General features: G+C 36.7%; 1 protein-coding gene across 4 annotated transcripts in view; it reads right to left on the reverse strand.

Annotated features, from left to right (window-relative positions):
* Positions 1-26,386, reverse strand: part of ATP11A (ATPase phospholipid transporting 11A) — a 130,265-nt gene that overhangs the window by 48,592 nt on the left and 55,287 nt on the right. For all 4 annotated transcript variants that reach the window (XM_065634438.1, XM_065634431.1, XM_065634455.1 and 1 more), the window contains exons 2-7: positions 20,915-21,037; positions 9,249-9,338; positions 8,106-8,186; positions 4,157-4,264; positions 2,533-2,661; positions 1,957-2,060 (exon numbers count right to left, since the gene is read on the reverse strand). In XM_065634438.1, coding sequence (XP_065490510.1) covers positions 1,957-2,060; positions 2,533-2,661; positions 4,157-4,264; positions 8,106-8,186; positions 9,249-9,338; positions 20,915-21,037 — 635 coding nt within the window. The remainder of the gene's footprint in view (positions 1-1,956; positions 2,061-2,532; positions 2,662-4,156; positions 4,265-8,105; positions 8,187-9,248; positions 9,339-20,914; positions 21,038-26,386) is intronic.

The raw sequence follows: 26,386 nt of genomic DNA on the forward strand, positions 1-26,386 counted from the left end.
GTCAGCTGAAGTCAGCTCTCCTGGCTGTGTCAGCTCCCAGACTCTTGCCCAGCCCCAGCCCACTTGATGGGAGGCAGAGTGAGAGACACAGAAAAAGCCTTGACGCTGTGCAAGAACTGCTCAGCAGTAACTAAAACATCCCTGCGGTATCACTACTGTTTTAGTCACAAATCAAAACCACTACACCACGTGGGCTGCTATTAAGAAAATTAACCCCATTCCAGACAGACTCAGTATTTGCAATATCGCTGTCCCAGTGGGTAACCTCAAACCAAAAGGGATTAAGATGGAGATCAGCATTCTGGATGGCAGAAGGAACTGTGGGGAGCTGGGGGGTCTGTTACTCTGGAAAAGAGCCTCTCAGGCTCAGAGGAGTGGCAGCCTGTCTGCTGAGAGAATTTACACCATAGCAGAGCCAGACCTAAAGCCACTGTACAGTTTGTTATGATGCATCACGATATAAAATGACTTTGTGCCTTTGGAAAGAAAGATTCGCCACTGGGGTTTGTTGAGAGGCAGTGTCAATTAAAAATTAGCAGAGATAGAAGCTGTCTACCAAAAAACATTCTCATTATTCATGTGACAACAGCTATCCCAGCAAATTTCACCATCTATAATGGCTTGAGCTTCAACTTACAAATGTCCACTTCATGAGCCATGTATTTAAAAAAATATCAAGTCATTCATGGAATTGGTTTGCTAAAGAATCTCTTCTCTTGCAGATTTCTAGATCAGTTCCTTGGTCACTGAGATCAGGGAAAAGAAATAGCTCCACACCTCAGAAATAAGCAATGTTTTCTACGCATCTTCTGACAGTATTTACCCACAAAAGAGTGCACTTCAGTTTGTCACCATATTGTTTTCTGTGTATTATTTCAGCTATTTTTACGGTAGCAGGAAGAAGTGTTACCCAATACTACATTTTTTTTGTCTTTCACTGTTAAAAAAGAAACCTCAAAAGGAGGCTTTTAAAGGTTTATCATTAAGTTTAGTGAAATTTTGTACAGTACTTTTGTAAAATATTGAGTATTGCATAACTTTCAACATGGCTAAAAATTGTAGAGGTTTTTCTTTGTGTTCTGGATGCTTAGTTTTTAAATGTCTTGCTAATAACTTGGCTTCATACTATCATGAGCTAATATCTCAAAGCACGTAAGGTAAGGTAAGTTTCATCATTCATGATAAAATACATACATCTGTGTTTCAAATAGTCCTGGTAATTTCAATTTTTTTTGGCTGACTTCCTGTCAGATCTGATTAAATTGGCATTGTTTTTACCTCAATGTGGCTGACGAAAAGCTCGTACTGGAAGTAGCAGCACTTGCCATTTTCTTCTTGTTCACCTGTGCTTGCATTATCAGTAACTCCAATCTGCAGTTTCTTTGCAGGAATCTTTTTAAGCCACTTGACCATTTTGTGAGGGTTACTTTAGTTAGAACTAGGTAACATAATCGATAAATCCACCTAACCAGGCACAAACTGCAATATTTTGCAATATGCTGAAAGCAAAGGAACAAGTGAGGGTGCTACTGGCAACCTCTCCACACCCTCTCTTCCTCAGAGTACTCCTCCCAAACTGTATGTGACATGGGAGACACTGACATACAGACTGAGAAAGGGTGCCAGTGTCAAGAAACATACCAAATACTAGTAAAGCTTAGTTATTTTTCTTTTTTTTTTTAAGATTAAAAAATCAAATAGAAATAAAAGTTCCAAAAGTTTCGTTATGCAACCCAATGGATTGTCTTGTGCACCCTCCTTTGGAGACTGGTGCCCTAGAGCAGACCAGTGAGCTACTTGCAGGAAAGCAGCTCAGAAGGAAGACTAACCTGACTTCAAGCTCACTCTGGGGCCCATCCTAACTAGCCAGATGCAGCCGGTATCTTTTCATTATGATACTCTCACAATTTATTGTTAGGGTACCTTACATAAAACAGCTAAGAATTATTTTCTTACTTATAAAGGTCAGGCTGAGGTTGTTCACATTCAATGGTAGCATGTAGTGCATCGATTTCTTGTTCATTGTGAAATGCCCTTGTATCTTGAACAGCATAGTAAGTCTGGAAAGATTAGAAAGATGTAAATAAAATCAAAAAGTAAGGACAAATATACAAGACATTAACTTGCAAATATATTTCAGTTCAGCATGAAATAGGATTTACTGTCTTTTACATAAGAGCTCATAGTTCAAATGCGACACTCGTAATTGGGTATCTTATCTTATATACAAGTACCATGCAGTATGCTCACAAGTCAGGTCACCGTGAAAGCATTTAAGTAAAAAAAAGGTTTGTGCATTATCTCTGTAATCTGCATGCCTATACTGGACATGGACAAAATCACAAATAAATGTTTTTAAACTTTCCATAAAATAACGATACTTTTAAGAGATATGAAGTCAACTGGTAGAAATGTAGGTTACAGAAATTAGTGTATCTGCTCACATATATAAGCATGAAGTCACATTATGATCTGTGTAAAATATTAAATGCAAACTTTGCCTTAAAAAGAAAATGTAGAACATTTTATTACTTTATGACTGGATTCACCATCCAAACTAGCTGTTGTAACAAAACATGTTCCATCTCCTCTACTACTTGACAGAAATATTAAGTCACATGGGAATGTTTCGTCTTCTTTTACCATTACAATATCTCCAACCTAAGGAAAAAACAAAACAAAATGAAATAAAATGTGTTTATCATTTATGTAGCAGCCTAAATTTCTGATTTCAAAACCGAAACCTAGGTTCACTCAAATATCTTGAAAAGTCATCAATTTTTATTTACACCATGATTTTACCACAGGAGTCTGAAAAACTGAATTATACTTTAAGGGATGACTGAGACCTACCGTTTATTACCTTTACTCTCAGGATAACGATTTTGAACATACTGTCTTACTAAGTTTTGCAATGTTATTTGAGAAATGGAAGATACTACCCTTGTTTTAAGATGAAGTAAAACTAAACATTGTTTCAAAAACAGCTGGAGCTGTGAGCTGCTCTCCTTGGCTCTTGAGCATAAGCATCTAGCTCTGAATATTATAATTAGAAATAGCTGAAAAAGCTAAGAATTCAAAGTCTGCCAATTAAAACAGATACATTTTCAGCAGAATTTGTGACTAGGAGTCCATCCTATTTTTATCCATGTTTAAACGTGAGCAAATTAATTTTTATTCACATAAACACAGGTAATACTTTACAGTGTGTTAAAGACTGTCACAGAATAGTCAACTGAATATAAATTCAAAATATTACTGTAAATCACTCATTTGAGAAAAACAGCCTTTGATATATTTTTGGAGGTCATCTTCTACAAAGGGATATTAAAAAAATGAACAAATGGCAAAAATATACTACGTTTTAAGAATACAAAAGTTGCAATAAAAATCTCATCACAATATGTAACTTTTGCAATTTTATATGTTGCTCAACATCTGTTCAATATACTTTTATGTCATGATTGATTACTGTAAGATTCAGCTTAATTGTTGTTCTCATGATATACTTATAAAGGTAAATTCCAACATCCTTAGCAGTTGACAGGAGTCAGTTAATTCTAGTTAAGCAAAATAGTTTGGTAACAATCAGCATTACTAACATCTAAAAATAAAATTGTGACAGGTTAGGTAGGATTTACTAACATATACTGAAAAACTAGGGTGATGATAATAAATGAGTTTTAACTTCTTGTGGGTATGAAAAAGGCTTTTTTTTAACCAACAGCAAGGAAAAACTGCAGATTGTACATACGGCATAGGAGACTGCAAGTTGCTGAGCATACCTGTAACAACCAGGTATGAAAATTAACAGAAACTTAATCAGGCTTAAATAAATTATTGATGTGCATAACCACAGAGGATCAAAAATGGAGAACAGACAAAAGACAAATCATGAGTGAGATTCCAAGATGGAAAATGAAAGGAACAGCTATAAGAGGCGTTAACAAAGTAAAGATAAGGCAGAAATACATCTAGCTTCTAAAAATATTTTATTCAGAGGCATTCAAGTAAAAATTAGTATATTGTAGGTCTAATCTCCATTAAATGTAATAAATGGTACAACACCATCATGCTACATTTCTGTATAATTTGTTTTACAAGATGTGTGAAGTAAAGCTCATCTCCTATAATCTGGTAAGTTATAGTTACTTACTCTTAATTTTCGGCTTTGCTTTCTAACCAGTTTACCATGTTGAATGAAATGTACAGGGCATTGGTTCATTGCACTGTCAGCTTTATGTCGAAGCCAATCTTCATAACCCTAGAAAACAGTGAAATGGAAAGATGCAGTGAGCACATGTGGCTATAAAGACACAGAACAGCTCTAGTTTGCAACAAAAATTTAAAAAATCATCCTTGATCAAGATAAGGAAAAAAAGAAAATATTCTCACTAGAACAAATGAAATTGTGACACACGTCAGTAATACAGTCATTTTGGACATATATAAAAAAGAGCATTCATGGTTACAATTAGTCAAAAATTATATATTTTAATTAAGACATTTTGATAAATAGGGATGTTTACAACGTATAGAGCAATTTCTAGTGTTTAAGTGATCATCTCTTGCTCATGCTCTATTGACTCTTGAGTAAACGCCAAGTATTTATAGATACAGTTTCTGAGAAGGTAGAAGCGTAGAAAATACCTTTTAGAAGATTGGGACTCCATATTGAAAGATGATAAAGTGATGACATGACTGAAGGTAGTCATATTTCCTGATTGTCATACGATTATGTCAAAATTTCAGCTCTATATACAATATATATAGTCCTGAAGAATTTTGTTTCAAGAGACTTTGCAGAATAACTTATTTTGATTGCTCAATTATCCTCTGAATTTGTGTTTTACACAAACAGAAAAAGTAAATGACAGCAAATCTGCAACTTTCCATTCAAAAGATCCTGCCATGGGATAAAGATTGGAACTAACAAAGACACCAGTGAGTAAGAGATGGAAAATATTGCTTGTATTCCATAGCATTTTTACATCTAACTCTCTTGAGCACATTCTACTTAATGTAGAACAAAGTATCACTACCTTGGATGCTCTCAGAGATAAAGTGGGAACTCACGGAGTCTTTAAAACCTTAATGTAATATACTTCCAGGGGCTGGTACAGCTGCTCAAGCAGGTCCTAAAGTCTATACCAGTTGTTGGGAGAAAGACTGAAGGGGATAGACAGAACTGCAGAATGAGCCACAGCATGTCATAATCCAGGCTTTGATAGGCCACTACCAAACCACAGTAGGATTCTAAAGTGTAACATTTGAAATATTAAGAGTGAGAAAGCCAGACCTAAAATACCATAACAGCTATTGCATGTATCACAACCTTTGCTGACCAGCGAGAGCTGAATTCTATTATAGAATATACTCAATTGGGTACAGTTAGTACTGCAAAGAAATGGAAACGGCTCTTCATAGTTTCTTTGAAAACTCATGAAGAAAGTCTGCATTCAGAATAATGACTGTGAAGGTCATCAGTTATCCTATTAAGGGACAATCAAAATTACCCTTTATACTGGGTCCATCTGGGATGGAGTTTTTCTTCACAGCAGTCTATTTACTGCTGTGCTTTGTTCTTGGGGCTAAAACAGTGTTGGTTACAGGGCAGTGTTTTGGCTATTGCTGAACGGTGCTTGTACAGCATCAAGGTTTTCTCTCCAACCTCCATCCACACCAAAAAAAGGCCAGTAGGCTGGAGGGAGGGAACACTGCATGGATAGCAGACCCTAAGTGACCAAGGTGATATTCCACACCATATGACATTGTGCTCAGCCAGAAAAGCTCAGGGAAGGCAGGCAGAAGGGGTTTGTTTGTGGTGATGGCATTTGTCCTCCTAAGCAAGTATTACATGTGCTAAGGCACTGCTTTCCAAGGAAGTGGCTGGACATCTACCTGCAAATAGGATGTAGTGAATGAATTCCTTATTTTGCTTAGCTTGTGTGTTAGTTGCGTGTACAGAATCATAGAATGGCTGGGGTTGGAAGGGACCTCTGGAGATCATCTAGTCCAACCCACCTGCTGAAGCAGGGTCACCCAGAGCAGATCACACAGGAATGTGTCCAGGCAGGGTTTGAATGTCTCCAGAGAAGGAGACTCCACAACCTCTCTGGGCAGCCTGTCCCAGTGCTTTGGCACCCTCAAAGTAAAGAAGTTTCTCCTCATATTCAGATGGAACCTCCTGTGCTTCAGTCTGTGCCCGTTGCCCCTCATCCTATCACTGGACACCACTGAAAGGAGTCTGGTCCTATCCTCTTGACATCCACCCTTGGATCCACTCTTCCCTGTCAAAGTGTCACTAACATGACACATGAGTCTTTTCACCTTCCTTCTGTTTTCTCCCCATCCCACAGGAGAGGGGAGTAAGCGAGTGGCTGCTGGCCATCACACCCTCATTTTTAGAGTTTTTAGGTTTTATAGTCATTGTTTTAATTATAATAGTCCATAACAGGTACATAAGAAAGACAGACACCTCTCCTTACAAGTTTTGAGCTATAATGAGCAGCAGTCTGGTCTAGAAACTTTCTTGATGATCAACTACTTCATGGATTTTTTTTTTCCTAAAAGACAGAAAATTTTTTTTGAAGCATGACATGAGAGATCTTTCTTATGCCCATGAAAAGTCTCAACTCCTTTGAGTGGCCCAGCAACAGATGCTGAACATCAAGCTGCTTGCACACGTTTTCCTTTCATATTCACATCCTGTTCACTGAAATAAAGGAAAGAAATGGCTGGTGTCTGGACCAGAGATACAGTGAAGACTGAACCATGAGAGGGAACTCACTGTGCCACTGAGTTCTTACACTGGTAGCTGTCCTATAGGAGCAATTACCATTAAATTGAACTGAAAGCAAAAAGCCAAACACATAACAGAACCTTTGTAAGACCATTATTTGCAACTACTACTTTAGCAGGTCAGATTTTTAGAAACTACTCTGTGGCTACAATGAGATGGTACAGTAAATGCAGAAGAAGAGCACTGTAGGGCATCAAATGCAAAGTACTGCTTATAAACTTACTTGCTAGTTCAAATTTACTAAAATTTTTTTTGAATTAACTTTGCACTAGCAAGGTTTATGTCAGATCAGGTATCCTGTGTCCTTCTGCAACAGGCCTGGAACTCACAAAGTCAACAAATTCAGCTCTGGCTAAATCAACAGAAGGGCAATGATGAGCTCATTCCTGATTCATTCCTGATCCAGACCAAATTTGTAGTATCAGCAGCTTTGATAACATATAGAAATGATTGCAATAGCCCATATGAACTAAAATGTCCTACGCTCATCTGAGATTCCACTAAGTTCAGTAAGATCCCATCTACATTTCATTGGTCATCTCAACTGCAGCATTGCAGCATTAGAGTAGCACATGAAAAATTACCTTTATCTTTTCCTATTGGTAATACTAACTTGAAAGTGAAATGCTAAACCTGTGCAATCCCACAGCTGTATTATGCAATTCTATTTCAACAGAAGAAATTTCATCAGGAACTTTCACACTCAAAGATGTGGCGAGAACTGATTTCAAAAATATACTTCAATTTCACGGATTTTCACATTAAAAATGAGAGAATACTATAATGTCTGTTCAATACCCATCTGTAGAAAGCACCTCAGCTATCATTATGAACTGTAGAGTACAATCAACATGAACCAAAGTATTTTTTTTATCTGTTCATACTGTAAAGGGTAAGGAAATCTCAAAGGTAAGAGCAGATCTACCGTATAAGCTTTAGTAATTCTTATTAGATTAATTTTCAGTCATCATCAAAATACATAATAGGATGTGGACAGTTATTTAGAAAAAAAAGGAGCCAAAATGCGCTGAGTAAACACAAGAACCTGATTCCTTGGAAAATAAGGACATCAAAATTACAAAATAATTCAGAAGATTGTGTTGAATTTGTGAGATATCATGTAGCAACCAATTCTACTTAAACTATAGTAACAAAAATAAAATTACTACTGTCAAAAGTCCATTGCAATCATTCTTTAGGCACTAGCCTAAGACAGCCTAAAACAAAAAGGCAGGGTAAATTGAAATGCAAAACGAATAATAATGTTCTTTTTAGTTATAGTTTTGCTCACTAAACCACTCACCTGTTTGATAGCTGTTACAGTGATGACAAATAAAAGTGGAAGTCCACTTGTAACAGGACTAGTCGGTGTATCAATAATTAACTGCAACAAAAGGTAAAAAGATTTCCTGGTTATATTTTTGTGAGTGTAAGTGGTCAATTTTTCAAGATGTTTCAAGCAATCTTTTCAGCAATATGTTACAAAGCACAAAGGAATTTTTTAATTAAAAAGAACGGTACTTTAACACAAACTTTGAAAAATAACTACATGCTATAATAAGATCCAATACTGTATTTAGATCACATGAACATTCAGATTTTAATGTCTAGTGAAAATATTTGCTTGCAAGAGTTTTAAGTACTGGAAAGCTGCAGCTTTAGAAGCAACATTACTGAGCAGTGTTAGCAATCAGCACAGTGCTGTTTTCACGTTATATAATTCTGCTGTTGTTACACATGCAAGGAGTAAATCCTGAAATACTGAGCTGTGGCTTCTGCAATTATATACAAAGAGGTCAACTAATAACAAAACTGCTCTGGGAATCTGCATACCTTTTCTTTCTGCACAATCTGGTGTACTAAGTAATATAGTTTTTCACTTAGTAAGATTTTTATTGTTTAACACAATTAAGTGATAGTGAAAAGTTCAGAATGAAGACACAAAGGAGCAAACTAGTCATCTGAAGTAATAATTACAAAAACTAATATTTATGTACCACCCTAAGCAAGCATTGTATAAGCATCTATATTTTGGTTTCTCTACAGGCTTTGACGACAGCAGAGTCACAGCCTCTGCAAGGCATCATTCTGTTCTAAAAAAATAAAATATTTAGCAAAACTAATAAAAGTTTATTGTCCACATAATTTGTAACAGTGGTTTTACTAATCTGGATATCTGTTTATTACAAAATTTTAAAAATGACACTCGTTCTTCTCATTTTTATCAAGCGATGTCTTGCTATCGAACAAGTGATGGTTACATTCACATTTACAACCTGGAAATGAAACAAAACTCCTTTTGCCATGTCATGAATGTAAAAGGCTATCCAAGCTCAACCATTTACTTCACCAGTCTTCATAACCTGTGGATTTTTAAAGCTATTTCAACTCCTTGTTTTTTTTCAGGAAGAGTCCAGAAATTTATTAAACAATGGGGATAGCTTACCTGAACAAGGAAAATTATGAGAAAATAGAAGTTAGCTATTCTTCTGAATTGCTCAAACAAATTTTTCGGTACAAAGTTCCAAAATGTGTACTGAAAACAAATGCAAAGATCAGTGTTTGTGAGAGAAGTATTATTCACACTCTATGCTCTGAAATCAAACACATTCTTAATTCACAATTCAAGATTAAACTACACAAAAAGTAGTAGTATTTCTGTTGTTTCATAACTTACTGAAATAGAATCTTAAATTGGCAATTATATTCTTCAAATCATACCAATTGCCTCAGGATTTTCTGAACTGTAATAGTCTTGGTACTTCGACTGAAATAATTTTTGACTAGCAACAATACTCATTCAGAGATTTAGTTACAGAACAGTTCAATTAAATCAAAAGATTTTTAAGACATCCTAGTCAATTCTGACACCAGTTTTAATTCACTTCCATTTTGTACACATGACTTAAGGAGGCAGGCGTCACTCTGAGAGTTAATTATTCAATCACAGCAAGTTGACCAAACAAAATTCGTCAGCCTCTCTTCCTTGGCTTGGACACAAGCATACTCCTCAAAATAAACTACAGTACTGAATAATAGTATGTGGCTGCATATTTCTCTACTGATCTTACAAATTATTTAAAATTTAACAAAATGACATAAAAACAGTACATAAAAATGCAAACAGAAAATGTAAAAACTTCAAAGGAAAAAAAATCGTATAAAAGTGAGAAAGGACCTTGTGTCATGCACTCCCTTGCTCTGCCCTGCAGCAGTTTCAAATATACTCTTTTTATACAGCTTAGTCAGCAGGTCCAAAACAATTTGCAAGGATTGCTTATTGGAACACATGTAAAAATGACAGCTAAAAATGTGTGAAAAGGTGTGAAAAATGGCTTGAGAAAAGTAACATTTTATCATCTTATTATCCAAATTATCATTTGACACATAATAAAATGACAACTCCAACGTAACTTTGATTTAAAAGGAGACAGGCTAAGAAGCTTCTCCTAATTATTTGCTCTGCTACAAATGTGCCTTGTCTCTTCTTGGCAGATTGCACTGATACTTGCTGATACGCAAATTATGCCACGAGTTACACATCTTCCGAGTTTGGTCCCAAAACCAAAGACAGCCAGAGCTTTAGAAGGAAAATACCTCTGTTCCCCCTGCAGATGGAAAGAATCCCCAAGAAACATGCCTTGGTTCACAGAATCATAGAATGTCCTGAGTTGGAAGGGACCCACAAGGATAATCAAGTCCAACTCCTGCCCCTGCATATGACATCCCCACAGGTCACACCATGTGTCTGAGGCCTTGTCCAGTCTCTGCTTGAACACTGTCAGGCTTGGGGCCGGGACACCTCCCTGGGGAGCCTGTTCCAGTGTCCACCACTCTCTGGGGGAAGAACCTTTTCCTAACGTCCAACCTAAACCTCCCCTGGCACATCTTCCTGACATTCTCTCAGGTCCTATCATTGGTTGCCAGAGGGAAGACTCATGGTTATACATGAAACCTCTACTACGCAGTCATCTTTTTACCTGTTTGGGGTTAAAGCCTGGGCACGTGTAGGACATAGGAATGAAACGTTCTTTTTCTATCACGTGCCAAAAATCAGTATCTATTCTAAATATGCCCTAGGTTAACACTTAACTTGCTTAATAGTTACTTCAATATTACATGACCTGTGAGCAAGCCAGCGCTCAGGCAGGCACACATGCAACAGCTAGAAAGTCAAGGGCTCTCCTCTTGCAATCAGACTACTTTCCGCCAGCCTGCAATGCCGCCTGCACTGCCCGCTGCCCAGCTACTTACCTTGGAATTTCAAAACAGAACCAGTTAGACTTCATTCTTCTTCCTTGCACAACAGTTCCGATCATTCATATCTACTGTTGTGATTTGTGACAATATAGATTCTATTATACGATAATATCTTTTTAATTTTCATTGTTAACTTTGATTGTCAGGCAAATTATTTCTGTTTTCTGATCTCATGCATTTATTTATTTATGAATGCCTGCCTGCTGAGAAGGAAAAATGAATAGAGGTTTCAGTGAAAAACTTTTGTTTAATTTTTCTGTTTAGGTCTTCTGACAGAACAAGTGTTTTTTCCATGTTAAAGGGGTTTTTGACTGTTTGACGATTATACAAGCTCCCCAAATGACCATTCATAAAATAAAAATGTAATCTCTTAAGTAATAACTTCCTATTTAAGTCTCCTAAAGGGTTATTTGACTAAATGTGTAGTGACAGCACATCGTTGTCAGACTAGATACTTATAACACCTGACTGAGGAAGTCAAGTACATGAGTTAAACAACAATCTATACAAAGACTGAATATCCACATTTACCTTCAGTGTCTGATCCTCCCCATATTCCAGCCTGAGCAGACTGCTTTGCCTCTCAAGCAGTGAGTGGTCTCTCCTGCATCTTCACCTTCGGTCAGCAACTCTCTTACCTGAATACATGTGAATAGCCTGGGAGCAGATCACTTGTATGGTCTGAGAGGTGTTACTTGAAATGGATGCTTCTTTAACACAGAGAACTTCCAAAACCTTTGCTTTCAACCCATCTGAATGAATGTTAGCACTTTATTACAGTGGGTTTCAGACATAAGTTCTGCCTATTCTTCTTTAAAGGAGAAGTAACAATTTTTGAAGGAGTTTGGGCAAGAAAGACATACCACTAAGATGTCTAGACAGACCTCACCCTGGCCCAGCCATCAGTAGCTCAGAGCAGTATCTACAAATGCATGATTAATGTTTAACCACCATAAGCACCCCCAGGAGAAACAACAGAGTGGCTGTCACTCAGAACAAGATTTATCTCATGACTGCATTCAAGGCAGTTTCTCTACTCTACTTAGGCAGGAACAAACTAAAAATCTTTGAAGACATTAAAAATGGAGATATTAAATGCATCGATTACTGTGCCCGGACAGACAGTTAACACCATCTCTCTTTGGATAAGCTCTAGTCATGCTCTTTGTAAACTCTGAAAAGCTGTTAATGTATATTGAACTACTTTTTTTTTCACTACAACTCACTTGAAGGAAATAAGGCTATCCAAATGGTTACACACCTGAAGATTTTAAGCTGAGGAAGGCTTAACTCATTTTCATCAATTGCTGCAGAAGACTCAGAGGCCAGCACACATAGATGCCTTCTGCATACAGGAGGTAACACATCAGCCAGCAAGTTGTAGAGTTACATATGCATCCAAGAGATGAACATATTGTGGCAACAGATGCATCTGATGCATCGTGCAAGGAACTGTAAAATCGATCTGTCTAAAGTCAAAACAGTATAATTCACAAAGATTTGCTTCCCATTTATAATCCTAACACCAACTGCAGTGCTGGTGTATTTCTGTAATCATGTGCTTGGACTACCTATGAGGGCCTTCCCAGTATTCCCACTCACGCCCCTGCTCCACCTCACCAATTCCTGCATCCTCTTTGCTAGAGCCAGTCCCATGAATTCAAAAATATAAAATAGGGTCTCCTTAACAATGGTTTAATTTTTTTAAACGCTGTATTTTGACCTTTTCATTTGATATGTGCACTTCAGAATTCTGGCTCACATTCCAGGCTTTTCTTCCCCGTCTAAGAAGCAAATAGTTTCTCAAGTAAAAGGAAAGTTTAAGTAAACACTTCATATCAAAAGCTGGAGCTGTAAGAAAAAAAGCACTCTTTATTGCATTACTGAGTTCTGTCAACTCCTCAGTTTCTTATGGCTTATTTGTTTTAAATAGTTACCTTGCTTCTAACCTGCTCTGATTTTACTCCTTTCCCTCAACCTTTTCCACTGGTTCTTGTAAATGCTTAAAACTATTCTGACAAAAATATCTACTACATTGCTTCAGCCCTGGTTTATAGACATCTTGCTATGCTGTTTCTCATGCCTCTGCAAAGCAGAATCCATCTTGAGGATAACAAATTCAGGGAAGAACAAATAAAAGCTGAACAATAATCTTGTGGTCACCTCTTTTAAGTTGTCTTTCTTTTAACAGATTAAGACATATACACAAAACTTGAACATGTCCACAGTGACTTTGGTATTTTTAATATACGGATTTTTATAGTACCTGTCACTTACCAAGAGACAATACATTCCTCAAGCTGACAGCTTAACAACTGCACTGTATGTATGTGTTCTTAACATTTTATATATAGTAATACCTGGTATATTATTACACTATTAAAACAAAGTATTATATTTACTATATACATATAGTTATCCTCCTTCAACACAATAGTTGAAAAAGGTCTGATCAAAAGTTTGACAATTTCTTTAAAATTAGATTTATAAAAATGTTACATTTTTGAAATACAATTTGTCTAACTTCATTAGAGAACTGGCAGAGAAAACTATAGTAAAGAGTGTGAAAGAAAGTAAATAATTAGCTGAAATTCGAAGAACTGAGTTGAGAGACTGGCTTGTCTATCTCAAGTGACTCGTTTCTAACCATGTGGGAAGTTTGCAGCAGAACTGATCTATGTTCTTTGATGTATTTAAATCAGTGTCAACTGTTTAGCTTCTTCAAGCAAAACACTTCAGACTTCCGTGCTTATATATGACTCATTAAAATTGGAATAGAAATATCCATAAAATTTTGAAAAGCGCTTTGCAACGTTTAGGAGAATTTGGAATGAATGTAGAAATGCATAGTTAACTATATTTTAATCAAAGCATTAATATGTGTCCCACCTGCATAGTGTTTATCACTCCATCAAGAGGGAGACCCCTTTTTCTCTACACCACATGACACAGGGTGGTTCACATCACAGGGATCACTATAAGCTCTGTTGCCTGTAGGGCTTTTGCATGGGACTAAAAGCCACTTGTGCACTCAGAGTGCAAAAATGAAACTGATTTGGGGAAGTTAGCTCAAATGGTGCCTACACACTCGAACAAACAGGCGCGTATTTTGTCATAGGGTTCCTTAAAAATAGTTGCTGGCAAGACAGGATTTCTACTACAAACAGAATTGTATCTTTAGTAGTCCTTTTTCAGCAACTTTTAGTCTCATTCAACAGGGGCTATATCTCCACGAACTCCTCTGACAAAGTCATCCACCAGCATCTGGAAGATTATCTAATTACAATTAAAAAAAAACACCACACACACACACAAACAAAAACAACAAAACAACAAACAAACAAAACCACACACACAAAGAAACAACCAAACAAAAAACCCAAACAAAGAACAAAAAAACCAGACAAAACCCACACCAAACAAAAACACCACACACACAAAACTAACAAACAAAACCAACCAACCAACAACACTTACAGCAAAGATGACTAAAGACAGAATTCACAGAAAGCATTAGGAAAACAGAAGAAAGAGTGTGATACAGTGTGTGCAAGAGTGAGCGAGCTTCACTTTCTCATCAGTAAAGTGAGGACTATACCTGTCCACCGTGGTGTTGAGCTTAGACCTGCCTGCTTCCCTTTCTTATAGTTCTCTCCTGCTGAATGCAGACATGAAAAACTTGACTTAAAGTTTCTGCTGGGGGCAGTACCAGCAGAGAATACAAGATCACTAATAATCCTGGGCTGAGTCAGGGGCAGGGTGGATGGCTTCTCCTGGGAACACAAGGGAGGTTGCAGGGAGCCTTTGCCCTTGAAATCCCACCCAGAGCAGGATCATCAAGAGCCAACAGCAATTCCCTGCTCTCTCCAGGCACTGGCAGACATGCACAGAAGGAAATTGTATTATCATGCATGCAAGGAGAATTACACGCTCATGCATTCCCACCCCATCATGGGTATTGCTGTCCCTGAGCTGGCACCAGACAGAGCCCAACCGATTCAGAAGCATCTGAGACTGACTGCCGACCAAGTCCATTTACTCTTCATTGCTTATAGCTCTTGCCCCTTTTGGCCTGGCTAGGCAAAAATTACTATTTAACACTTGGAGAATCAGATCTGATCTGCTTCAGCCAGTATGGCTCTAAGTCAGGGGATCACTTGGCACAAGCTGAGAGCTCCATGTTACAGCTGCTTTTAGAGCAGATCACTATGTCCACACTAAAAGGAACAAACGGCATTCCCTGCAATTGTACCTGTCCTATGTGTATTCATGTCTACCCATCCTCTCTGCCCCCACATGGCATGCTACACATAAATATTTATCAGTTTCACAAACACATGACCATGCTGGTTCCCACTGTGGGCTTCGGATGCTTTTTTGACTTTCAAATGTCATTGCTTAGGGCTGTGTTTGAACTCTTCATCTTGAAACAGCTGTGTCACAGCCCTAGAGAGGACGGACAAATCCTTCCACTTACAAAGCATCACACTGGAGAGGTGTAGGACAGCCTAGGTATCCTCCGGGTCCCAAGTGGCTCATCTTGGTGGAGGTATTTAATATTTCCTTAGGCTTCACTATTAACATTTCTTCTAAATGCAGAAACAAAATGAGAAATCAGAGCCTCCCCAGTGTTTGTGGTTTTATAACGACCCTAAGAGTGAGTGCTGCAGGCAAGAGGTCTAGTGCAAGGGCATGAATTTCTGCTGGAAGAAAAGAACACTTCAACAACATCCACTGAAATGTGTCAGAATTACTTAACTTTATTTAACTATTAGTCACTGCAATTGAGATGACTCACAATTAATCAGATTAGCACTGAAGGTAGCTAAGGTTTCCCTTGCAATTTATAAGATTTTCAACATGCAGCATTATAGTTTCAGGCCATTCTCATACAAATCAATGTTTGGATCAGTATTTGATTAGAAATCCCAAGGAAACAGGCAGACAACAGAAGACAGTTATAATACGTGAAACAAAATTGGGAGCATTTCTCATCCATGAATATAGTTGTACAGTATTTCAAAGCAGGAGTTAATAATAGTACTGTTTTCCCATCTAAGTTCACCTTATTGCTTCTTTATAGGAATAACAGGAAATGAAGCCGTCCTTTTCATAATTTCATATCATAAATTAATTTGAATGAAATCTCTTTACGGCAAATTCTTCAAGTAATGGTTCTGCATCCACTGTAGATTCAATCTTGCATTTCACTTAAGAGTCATATCCCACTACTCTTCAGTATTACCTGGGAGCTTATGCCCACTGCTTCCAGTTATCTTAGTGGTTTTTGTAGCTGTAAAAATTTCTCTTTATGAAACTATGACAGTAAAAGTTTGCAGCTAGACAGGATCATCAAGGTAAAATACTATGTATTGATTACCCACAGACTGAAAAGAATAAAAGACTTTGGAAGTCTCTCTAAGCCCGCTTTCTCTACAGGTGGTATGGAAAAAATGATCAGTCCTCCTGCAGAATGTTCCTGGAGTTTTTAAGTTTGTCAGCTGTCTCTCACACACCGGGAAGTCTCTGATCTAGCATGCAACAGACCATTCTTATGCTGGCATCTCTGAAATTTTTATTTCTTTCTTGTGATTCATTCTTTAGGTTGTCTGTCAAAACTAGTAAGCAGCTGTAATTAAACATGTTCTTGCAGAACTCCATATTTTTCCCTCAAAAAAGACTTCATTTTCTACACAACTTTCCCCTCTGTTTAAGACGAATGTACACATCCAATTAGTCTTCAGTTCATTGATTCAGCTAGAACAGAAGATGCAGATCCCTACTTTGTCTACAAATTAATGAGATCTTTGAAGCATAGTAGCTCTATAAAGACAGCAGATCAATGTCAGGAAAAGGATTTTGCGTGTTAGAAATTATTAACAAATTAATAAAGAACTAAAACCATCATTAAGCCACTTTAGAAGTCCATAGTTAGCTTATAATAATGAATGCTCCGTGCATTTCTCCATCTTAAAAATTCTGCAGCTGGTTTGGGAAAAGGTACAGACCAGTCTGAGCAAATGTATGAACCAGCTTCCACACAAGCAATAATTGAACAGACTGAGGTTATTCAGCCTGGAAAGGAATATGGTAGAAGATCACTAACAGAATCAAGAAGATAAACAAGGGATAACAGCTGTTCTCAGATTCAAGGACTTGGAAAATGAACTGAAATTAACAAGTAGCAGTTTCAAAAAAAAGGTTCATAATTCCTTTTGGCAAACATTTCTACAGTTTAAATATGCCTTAACTATGTATTCTGAAAATTTACAGGGGCTCAAGAAGTATTAAAGAAATTCACAGAGGAGACACATATTAAAGACTTCTTAAATATGAAATCATCACTTTTGCCTCACAAATGACTAAGTCACAGATCACCAAATACTAAGAGAGTATTTGGGGGAAGTATCGCTCTATGCTGACTTGTTCTTGCATTCTCTCCCAGGCATCTACTGCTGGTGACAACATCCTGTGCCAGATGGAAATTCTTAGCTGGTCAGGCATATCCATGTACAACTACACGTGTACAGGTACTGTTTCCCATACTGATCTGGATACTCCTGGCACAAAAATATGAAGCTTGGATCTTAAAGAAGTTTCATATTAAAAAGTTATTTTGTAATTTATCAGTCTTCAAAAAATTAAATTCTTTTGTTACCCTGTTTCACAAGAAGGCAAAAATTTGTTTCCCACCAACTTCTGTTAACCGCTACTGCTGTTCAACTTACTTTCCTTTCAACATAGCAGTTCTACTAATCAGTAAATAATTTCAAAATGTGAATAAGTTTTAAAGAAAAAAAGCAAGCAACCTGCCAACTCAATTACTTTTTCTTTCTTCTCATTTGAAACACCAAGATTTTCTACCAGCTGATATTTTGCCATGCTGCATTGCTGTCATATGATAAATTCAATCAAGGGCAAACAACAGCTACTTTAAAGGCTAACACTCTAGGCAGCTGAAGTAGCTAAAAGTTAGATCAACGTAAGGATCCACCTTACAGAGGTCACTACCTCTAGAACATAAGCAAACTGCATTCACCATCCAGAAGACAAATTTTTGCTTTTTATTATTTCGAAACAGCCTTTTTGTAATGCCTTGTTAAAATCATAATTGAATTAACACTTCAAATCAAAAGAACAGTTTTGTCTGGCCAAAGTCTGTCTAGATATCATTTTTCACAACCAGGAATATGTCATCAAGCAGACAGAGCATTAACCACATTCCACAGTGACACTGCAATATAGGAGAAATATCCCTCTGTACCTGAATCAAATTATTATCTTGCTGACACTGGGAAACCGCTGGTGAAACACAGTAGAGTTTACCTTTGGAAGGAAACAATATGACCCTTAAACTTTCTCAGTTTTTTCAAGCTGCTGTCTTTTTTCAGGGCTTTATGACAGGACATCTGTTAGCATAGCAGCATACAGACGGTCTAATTGAAGTTTCCTCAGGGTTTTAAACTACCCTTTTTAGAAAATCAGTTTGTTGTTATTAATTGGTAAAATATGTACTTGGAAGTTCAGAGCTCCTCATCCTTGAAGAGCAATCACATACTTTCTTAGATAAGCATTAAAGACCTATATAAAGCACAGCTGAAAGTTACTGTCTGTCTTACTGATGAAAGACAAAGGAAATATCCTTCATGGCTGAGGTAACATTGTACCGTGTGCTTGCGTGCAAGCATCTTTATTTTACTCTAGCAATTATGCATTTCCCATCTTAATTTTGTATGTTTGATCATTTTTCAGGAAGTTTACATCTGTGTTTCCTAAGCTATGGTAGGTGCCCCTCTAGAGTGTTCAGAAGGGAGCAAGTGACAAGGACAGAGTGAAAGGTTAAAAGCCAGCTAGCTTACAGAACCAGAATGAATGTAAGTTACGATGGTACTTTACCCAGGCTGTCTGGGATGGAGCAGGTGAGTATTTAATAGAGTTTACCTGAAAGGCGCAGTAAAGGAAATACAGTGCGGCAAGTTTTCTTATGAAGACAACTGCCATGAAAACTGAGCTTTCAGCAGTCTAAAGAATTGCTCAGCATTATAAAGCATTTTATAAAGCATTTATGTGAACTCTCTTCCCTCCTGGAATATCACGACTGTATTTACTTTCACAAAAACTACTTAAATTTTATTTTAAGTGCAAGAAGTTTCATCAATAAAAAGAAAATACGAGAAACATTGTGTGTATAAAAATTATTTCCAGTAATAATCTTTTGTTTATGTAAAACTGTTTGCAGATACAGTTCATAACTAAAGAGTTTAACATTGAAAACATTTAACTGAATATCATTTCTATCCAAGTAAAAGCTACAGTAAAGTCTTTTTCCTGAACTAGTTAAAATCATACAGATTTACTAATCGCTAGCAGGGATCCTCAGCTCAGTCCAGGTTTAAGTCATACTTTAAAATCTCACTCTGCAAAGTATGGTAACTTGAAACTTCCACTAATTTCATCATCACAAAAAGATGTCAAAGACCTTGCTGAGTTGAGTAAAATTTTTTTTCCCAAAAAGTATCAGAAGTAACTTCTATGGCTTTACTTACATATGTCCCAGATGAGATGTACAAGTTGGAAAAATAAGAGCGTCACAGGACTACAAAGATTTGCATAAAATAATCCAAAAGGCAGTACAAGTTGCTGTGTAGACCACATGATTTCCCACTCTTTTGACTGTATTTCATCTGCATTATTTACTGCATTACCTTTTGAACATTCTATCTAATTAAAGGTGCCTAGATGCTGTGCTGTTAGTTATTATACTGTCTTGGAATGAAGTACAGAAAGAAGGTAGTAAAAATAGTGGTGAAGGAAGGTAGTAAAATACAAAAATTCACATAAGAAATGAAACACAGATTGAGAATAGTGTGGGGTTTATTACAGCTTTGCCATTATATTAATGGATGGCAAGTGTTCAGATCCACGAAGGTAAGCACTCAGTTCCTTGAGATAACACCACTACTAAGGTTCCTAAAATAAGTCTGTGGATCTGAGCCACTGTTCAAAAAGAGCTTTTCCCAGTAGAGAAGCTATTCTTCTGAATTCATTATTTCATAATTGGTGGAAGGTGCACGCTCGTGAAGATTAAAATCTAAGCACATTAAAAACCTGAAGTTCCTGAGATGCTAGCCATACAATAAGCTGCAAATGTTCAGTTTTCCATGCCATTGCAATACAAACCTTTGGCTAAAGCAAACCAGTCAGTCCAAACAGGTGGAGAGTACCAACAACTCAGCTGCTCACACAAAGCTGCTGAAGCTTACGGAAAACATTTACTAGTTTAAGTGAGAGACAACTAGAAGGTTTTTAAAGGGCACAAATGTATTACAATACCAAGAGCTTAAGAATTATTCACATATATGTGTACAATAGAGAATATTATTTCTGTGGGGTTTTGTCAATATGGCCTTTTGAAGGGAATGGCACTGTTAGTGTGGAGATAGCTTCATTTTTTGAGCACTTATATTTATCATACTGTTTCTAGTACTCTGAGGTATTGCTTTAGATTACAAAGGATGCGGTCTTCCCTTGGGAAGATTTTTCTTTACTCTGGGGTTGCCCTAAATTAAAATTGCGTTCTTGCTACTTTGTGGAAAAGCACCAGATCACTCTAAGGCTTTACTACGTATTATAGTAAACGGTGGTGAAGTAATTCTATTCCTGTTCATGTTAGATGCCATTTGGCAATTAGTTTTCATGGAAGAAACTTGAAATACCTTCATTTCACCTTTGCCAATCACAGTAAAGGAGAAATACATGGGAAAAATAGGAAGAACATTTTGAAGGAAATAGATGAACACACAAAGAATAAGGTGCTGATTTATGTAAATGAATGAAAGAAAATACTACTACCTTTGATGAGACTATTCGATTATCTGGAAATCTCTGCGGAATGTACGCTTCAGCTCCTGGTGGTGGTTCACGATGCCCAACATAAACAGTCCGACTGTCCACCCAATTCTCTTCTCCAGCACACTATGGGGGAAAAACAGTAATCATGTCAGTTCACTCAGTATTTTTGCAGTGAGATGAGTCACACACTGAATTAACTAATCATGTGTCTGATCATCAACACATACATAGCCACCAGTGTGTTACCCCTCACATTTCTCTGTATAATCTTAAGACTACTAAAACACATAAAATAAGTAAATCATCAAAACTCTGCCTTAATTGCACTGCTCCTTCCCTTAAGGCAATAAAAGAGAATCCACGAAAATTACTATTCTGAACTTTTAGTTTTATAATTGAAAAAAGAAGAATGGCTTAAGATTTTCTCAGTCAAATTAGACATTTCATAAGTGTTTATGTGGTTACTACTCATTTTACCACTGACGAGAATCAGTGGTAATTAAAATGTGTTTATAAATGACAAGTACACCTCTTTTTTAAGACTAGACAGCCATAACTTGGTATTTTATTTGCAGCGATGTGAAACTCTGTTCTCTGAAATACTAGTAATAATGATTTCCCCAGACATGAACAAGCTTAGGGACTTTTCGACTGCCAGGAAAAGACCTCAGCTTGTCAACTCAGATCCCTTGCTCTTTAATGAAAGCTGTGTCTGCAAGCAGAAAAAAGTAGGTGAGCTAAAGTAAAATCTTCGTATATTCACACCGTGAAACCCCACCACACCTACAGCTAGTCAAAAATTAGCACTTCCTTCAATTCACTGAAGAAAAAAAAAGGCACAAATCACTGTAGAAAATTTAATATAAAAACAAAATTAACAACTTTTCTTTTTAATTTAGATTTTTTTTCTAGGGATTTGGATTACAAAGTGTTCATCCTTTAGTCAACAGTCTTACTAATCCCCTTCTACCATATTTCTCGAATACAGATACATTCCTAATATTTAGTCCTGCGTAGAGAAGCCCAGGCATCAGCTCCTATAACATCATCATTAGGTCAAGTCTGGAGTAATTTCAATATTCAAGTAAGTAATCAATTTAGACTCAAAACCTCTGCTTTATGTTGTAATGATGCATTTACACATACTTCCATTAAGTATATTAGAGAGAAGCTTCTCTTCTGCATCTTCAACAGCTACATCTACTTAGTGTATTAAACATGTCCTGCAGGCACTCTTGGGAGCTGGTGCTTGATTGTTTGTCTCTAAGGGTGAACTGTCAGGCTGCTACTTAGCAAACTAACACCAAACAAATACCAAGAGCAGTTTGGTAGTTAACACAGCCAAAGCATCACTCCTCAAAGGAACTGGATGTTCCTGTGCAGTTCTTGACAATAAAAGAGAGCTTAATCATACAGACAGAGTATCTTATTTTCTAGCTAGTCTTGCTGTCAGTAGTTCTGGGCCCATTTACTTCACAAATACGGACATGGCTAGTAAGTCTAAGATAAAATTTAGTTCTCAAACTTAAAAATATTCACCCTAACATTTCCATCATTGGTTCATGTCTACATGATTATTACGCTGCCTTAAGTGTAACACATAAGTAAAAAACAAACTTCCAACATAAAATACTGTTGAAATATACATTTAAGATCTTGCAATACTCTGAAAACCTGAAACAGTTAAGCTGATAGAACAATTATCTATATGATGTGCATGACTTTCTTGGGGGCAAGGGCAAACATCAAAAATATAGAAAAAGCCTATTGACCTCAGGCTATTAACCACAGAATAGCTGAGTAGTCATGAAGTAAAATGTAAAGTGAAATAAGAGGCTTAAAGAAAAGCAATTTATGCTGTCCCAGACATTTATACTAGAACTAGTTACAAAGGACTCTAAATCATTACTAATTCTTGCACATTACAGAATAATGAAGGCATTATGTTCATAAGCTACTGAAGGCCTAAATTACAAAACTAGGCAAAAAAAAAACCAAAATAAAAGTAAACCCCAAGTTTTTCTTAGCCATTTTAATATGTTATTCAATATTCAATAATTTGAAAGAGTCACTTAAATATTATACAAAGACAAACTCTTTATAAAGGAAGTAAAAGTAACAGCCATTCAAAAGACACACCAAAGGCCTAGTCATAGCTTATGCTAAAACTCCATAACTATGCCTGACTCAGTGGAGTACACATACATTTCTCACATGTCAGATGCAATTAGGATGTGGGTTAGTTCAAAAATTACACTGATTTTCCAGCCAGACAACTCCTCCTGTATCACTGACTAGACTTGTCACAACTCAAAAAGCAAACTACTATTCAGCCCAATTCTGACCACCGGGTTGGATTCTATCAGCAAGCCAGAATATTTTGGAAGCAGGTAAAGCAGTGAAAGTGTTTCCATGTTCCACTTTCCTTCTATGCCAAGAACAAAATGTGGTATCTTTCATCATTTTACTGGAACACAATATATTTTACCTTGTCAGTGCACCTGAATGAATGTCCAATGCACACAAATGATTTAATGACACTTGCGCCAAATAGTACTAGAACTGCAAGAATGCGTGACATATTTTTGAGTAGTAGATTAAATTGTACAATGTATATTATTTTTTCGTTGGGAAGGACATTCCAGACATAGAAGCAACACAAAGATTACTCTTGAAACAGTAAAGTGTCTTAGTTCAGAGACAACTGCATAAAGGGCCAATGGGAATTCAACACAGGAAATCTTTGAACATCAAGAAGAAATCCCTCAGCTACTCCCTTCCCTCTACACAGACCCAGTCTGACAATTTATCTTTTATATTTATTATTAACCAATCTAAGACAGCTGGACAACGATATTATTAGTTAAAAAAAGCATTTTTTCTAAACTTCACAGTATAAACTGGTCTTTATCATGACTCAGTCTGTGAAATTACTTGTCAAGCTAGGACGTACGGAAGACAGAGCTCTAAATAGCATTCTCCTGTATTACCACCACTTCTTAAAGGTCTGATGGCCCTGGAGTATTGTGCTACCACTAAGTAAACCAACTCAATGTCACAACCTGGAATTTGTTTCTCTAAAGAAAGGCTCTTTAAAATTTACTTTATGCATGGACATAAAAACCAAACAATCTCTTCTGCTACCTTAACTGGATCAAGTTTTATCGTGAACTGATAAATTCACCACAAAGGTACAAAACCATATCTAACTTAACTATCAGCTAGCACAGAATTTTTTTTTATTTTTCAATATGTTAATACAGAAAATAAATGCGCTTTACTAACCCAATTCAACATCTTCAAAACCCCAAAACTTTCACAGTCCAAGTGTAAAAATTTAGCAGGGAAGAGTAAGGTTATAGTTTTCAGTGAGGTAAAGGTGCAACACAAAAAGTAGCAAGCCTTATTCAGTACGACCACAAGGAAACTCACTTGCATGAAGGAGAAAAATCATAGAATCATAGAGGGGTTTGGGTTGGAAAGGACCTTCAAAGGCCATCTAGTTCAACCCTGCTGCGATGATGCTTTTTGGAAAACAGTGCCATAAGTCAGAATGCATGCCACTTAGAGAAATCAAAACACACCAGCTGAATGTCTGGGAATGCTAACCTACAAAGCCAAACACGTTAACCCAACAACTCTTTTCATGTTCAGGTATTGCACAAGAGATCATCTACAGAATAACATCAGGGTAACTGAAAAAAAAAGCAATCTGATGCTGCTGCCAGAACAGTGAAATATATTCACTTTAAGTTCTCTTACTTAAGCCCATTAAGGATATGTCCAAGAAACCATAAATAAACCTTAGCATTACCTGCTTCTATTTATAGTGTAAAGCTCAATGTACTGAGACCTAGTTTCATTGACACATCAATGAAGAAGCATTACTTAGCTTTCACTCTTTCACGCAGGGTCAGCAATACAGAAAGCAAAGACCAGCAAAAGACTAGGTCATCTTTATGTAACACTAAATAGTCAGTTAACAGGATTATACCTTAATGCACATATGAGTTCGAATAGTCATGCAGCTTACTTTTCTGATTAAAAAGAAAAAAAAAAAAAAAATCAAACAAACTAGCCTGAGATTCACTTTCATGCTACTCTGCTAATTTTTAACTATATTTAATTTAAATAAAAATATGTTATCTGAAAAGATAAGGGGGTTAGTATTCAACAGGTGACAGCAAAAGAATGACAAAGATGCTAGCGGTAGCTCATGGAAAAGTAACTGACCTTGAAGGATTCCAAGTCTTTCCAAGTATTTTTAGCAAAGAGATTTGACTTACAGTTTGGAAATCAATGGAAACACTGAATGACATTTCCTGACTTACCACTTGAACTAATAATTTGGGCATAGTTAGTAGCAACAATCTTCAGTTAAAAATTATATTGTCTCTCCAAATGATGTAAACGCAAGCACTACTAAAATATGTTAATATGCATTAAGTACAGCTGAAAACTCAGCTAAAATCTGCCCTGGCCAAGCTGTAAGTACATTTTGTTGAACAATATTCTCTCCTACTTTTTTTAAGTGTTTTTTCAGAAAGTCATAGACAGTACACTCTAATCACAGATAGACAGCAATGAATTCTCAGCAACAGCTATAGCCTTGTTCACCCAAGCTGTAATTCACGTTCTTTTGCACAGAAATATTTTACACTCATAGAGGAAGGCTTTGACAACAGCCTGGTGTTTCAATGAAACACTACTGTTTGATCTCATTAAAGCAGTTAGCACCGCTGCTAAAATCGCACACTGATCACACAGCTGCTCAGTCACTTTAGAAGTTCAGGATAACAGACACTGAGAAGCTATTATCACTCAAAATCTGCACAAAGAACTAATGGTGCACAGTGAGAAAAAACTTTCACATGCAGAATATTTTGCCCATATCTAATTGGATACATTACAACAGCTTTGCACTTAAAAATGCCCTCAGTTTCTAATTTTTCATTCAGTGGAGAGAAAAAACTCCAATATCTTAGGAAGCTGTAATTCACCAAAGTGAAAAAAGGAACTAATTTTCCTTTCTAATATCCTAAGCAAACTGTCTTCTTTATCACACATTATTTACCAAATCATGAGATCATATAATCTCATCTTTCTCTTCACTTGTCAAATGTATTAAGTACCTGTTCTTTTGCACTTGACTCCACACCATTCTGCAGATAATGTGCCGCCATCTCCCTAGGCGAAAAATGGCAGAGTGTGCAAGTTTTAACCTAACCTTTCCAAATGCACTGTCCTTTTAAAGGTAGATCTGATCTATAAATCATAAAAAGCAGAATCTCTCTAAAGCAATTAAAAAAAAAAAATCTACATTTCCTGTAATTGCTAGCCAGTAAAAAAGACTAAGAATTGAAATAGCTCACTTTACAAAAAAATAATGAATTTTAGAGATATTATGGAGATAAACAGTGAAAGTCTCATCCACTTCAAGGATCTTCATAAACGTTTTAAATGTTAGGCAAA

Source organism: Caloenas nicobarica, chromosome 1 (assembly GCF_036013445.1).
Source record: "Caloenas nicobarica isolate bCalNic1 chromosome 1, bCalNic1.hap1, whole genome shotgun sequence".
Lineage (NCBI taxonomy): Eukaryota > Metazoa > Chordata > Aves > Columbiformes > Columbidae > Caloenas > Caloenas nicobarica.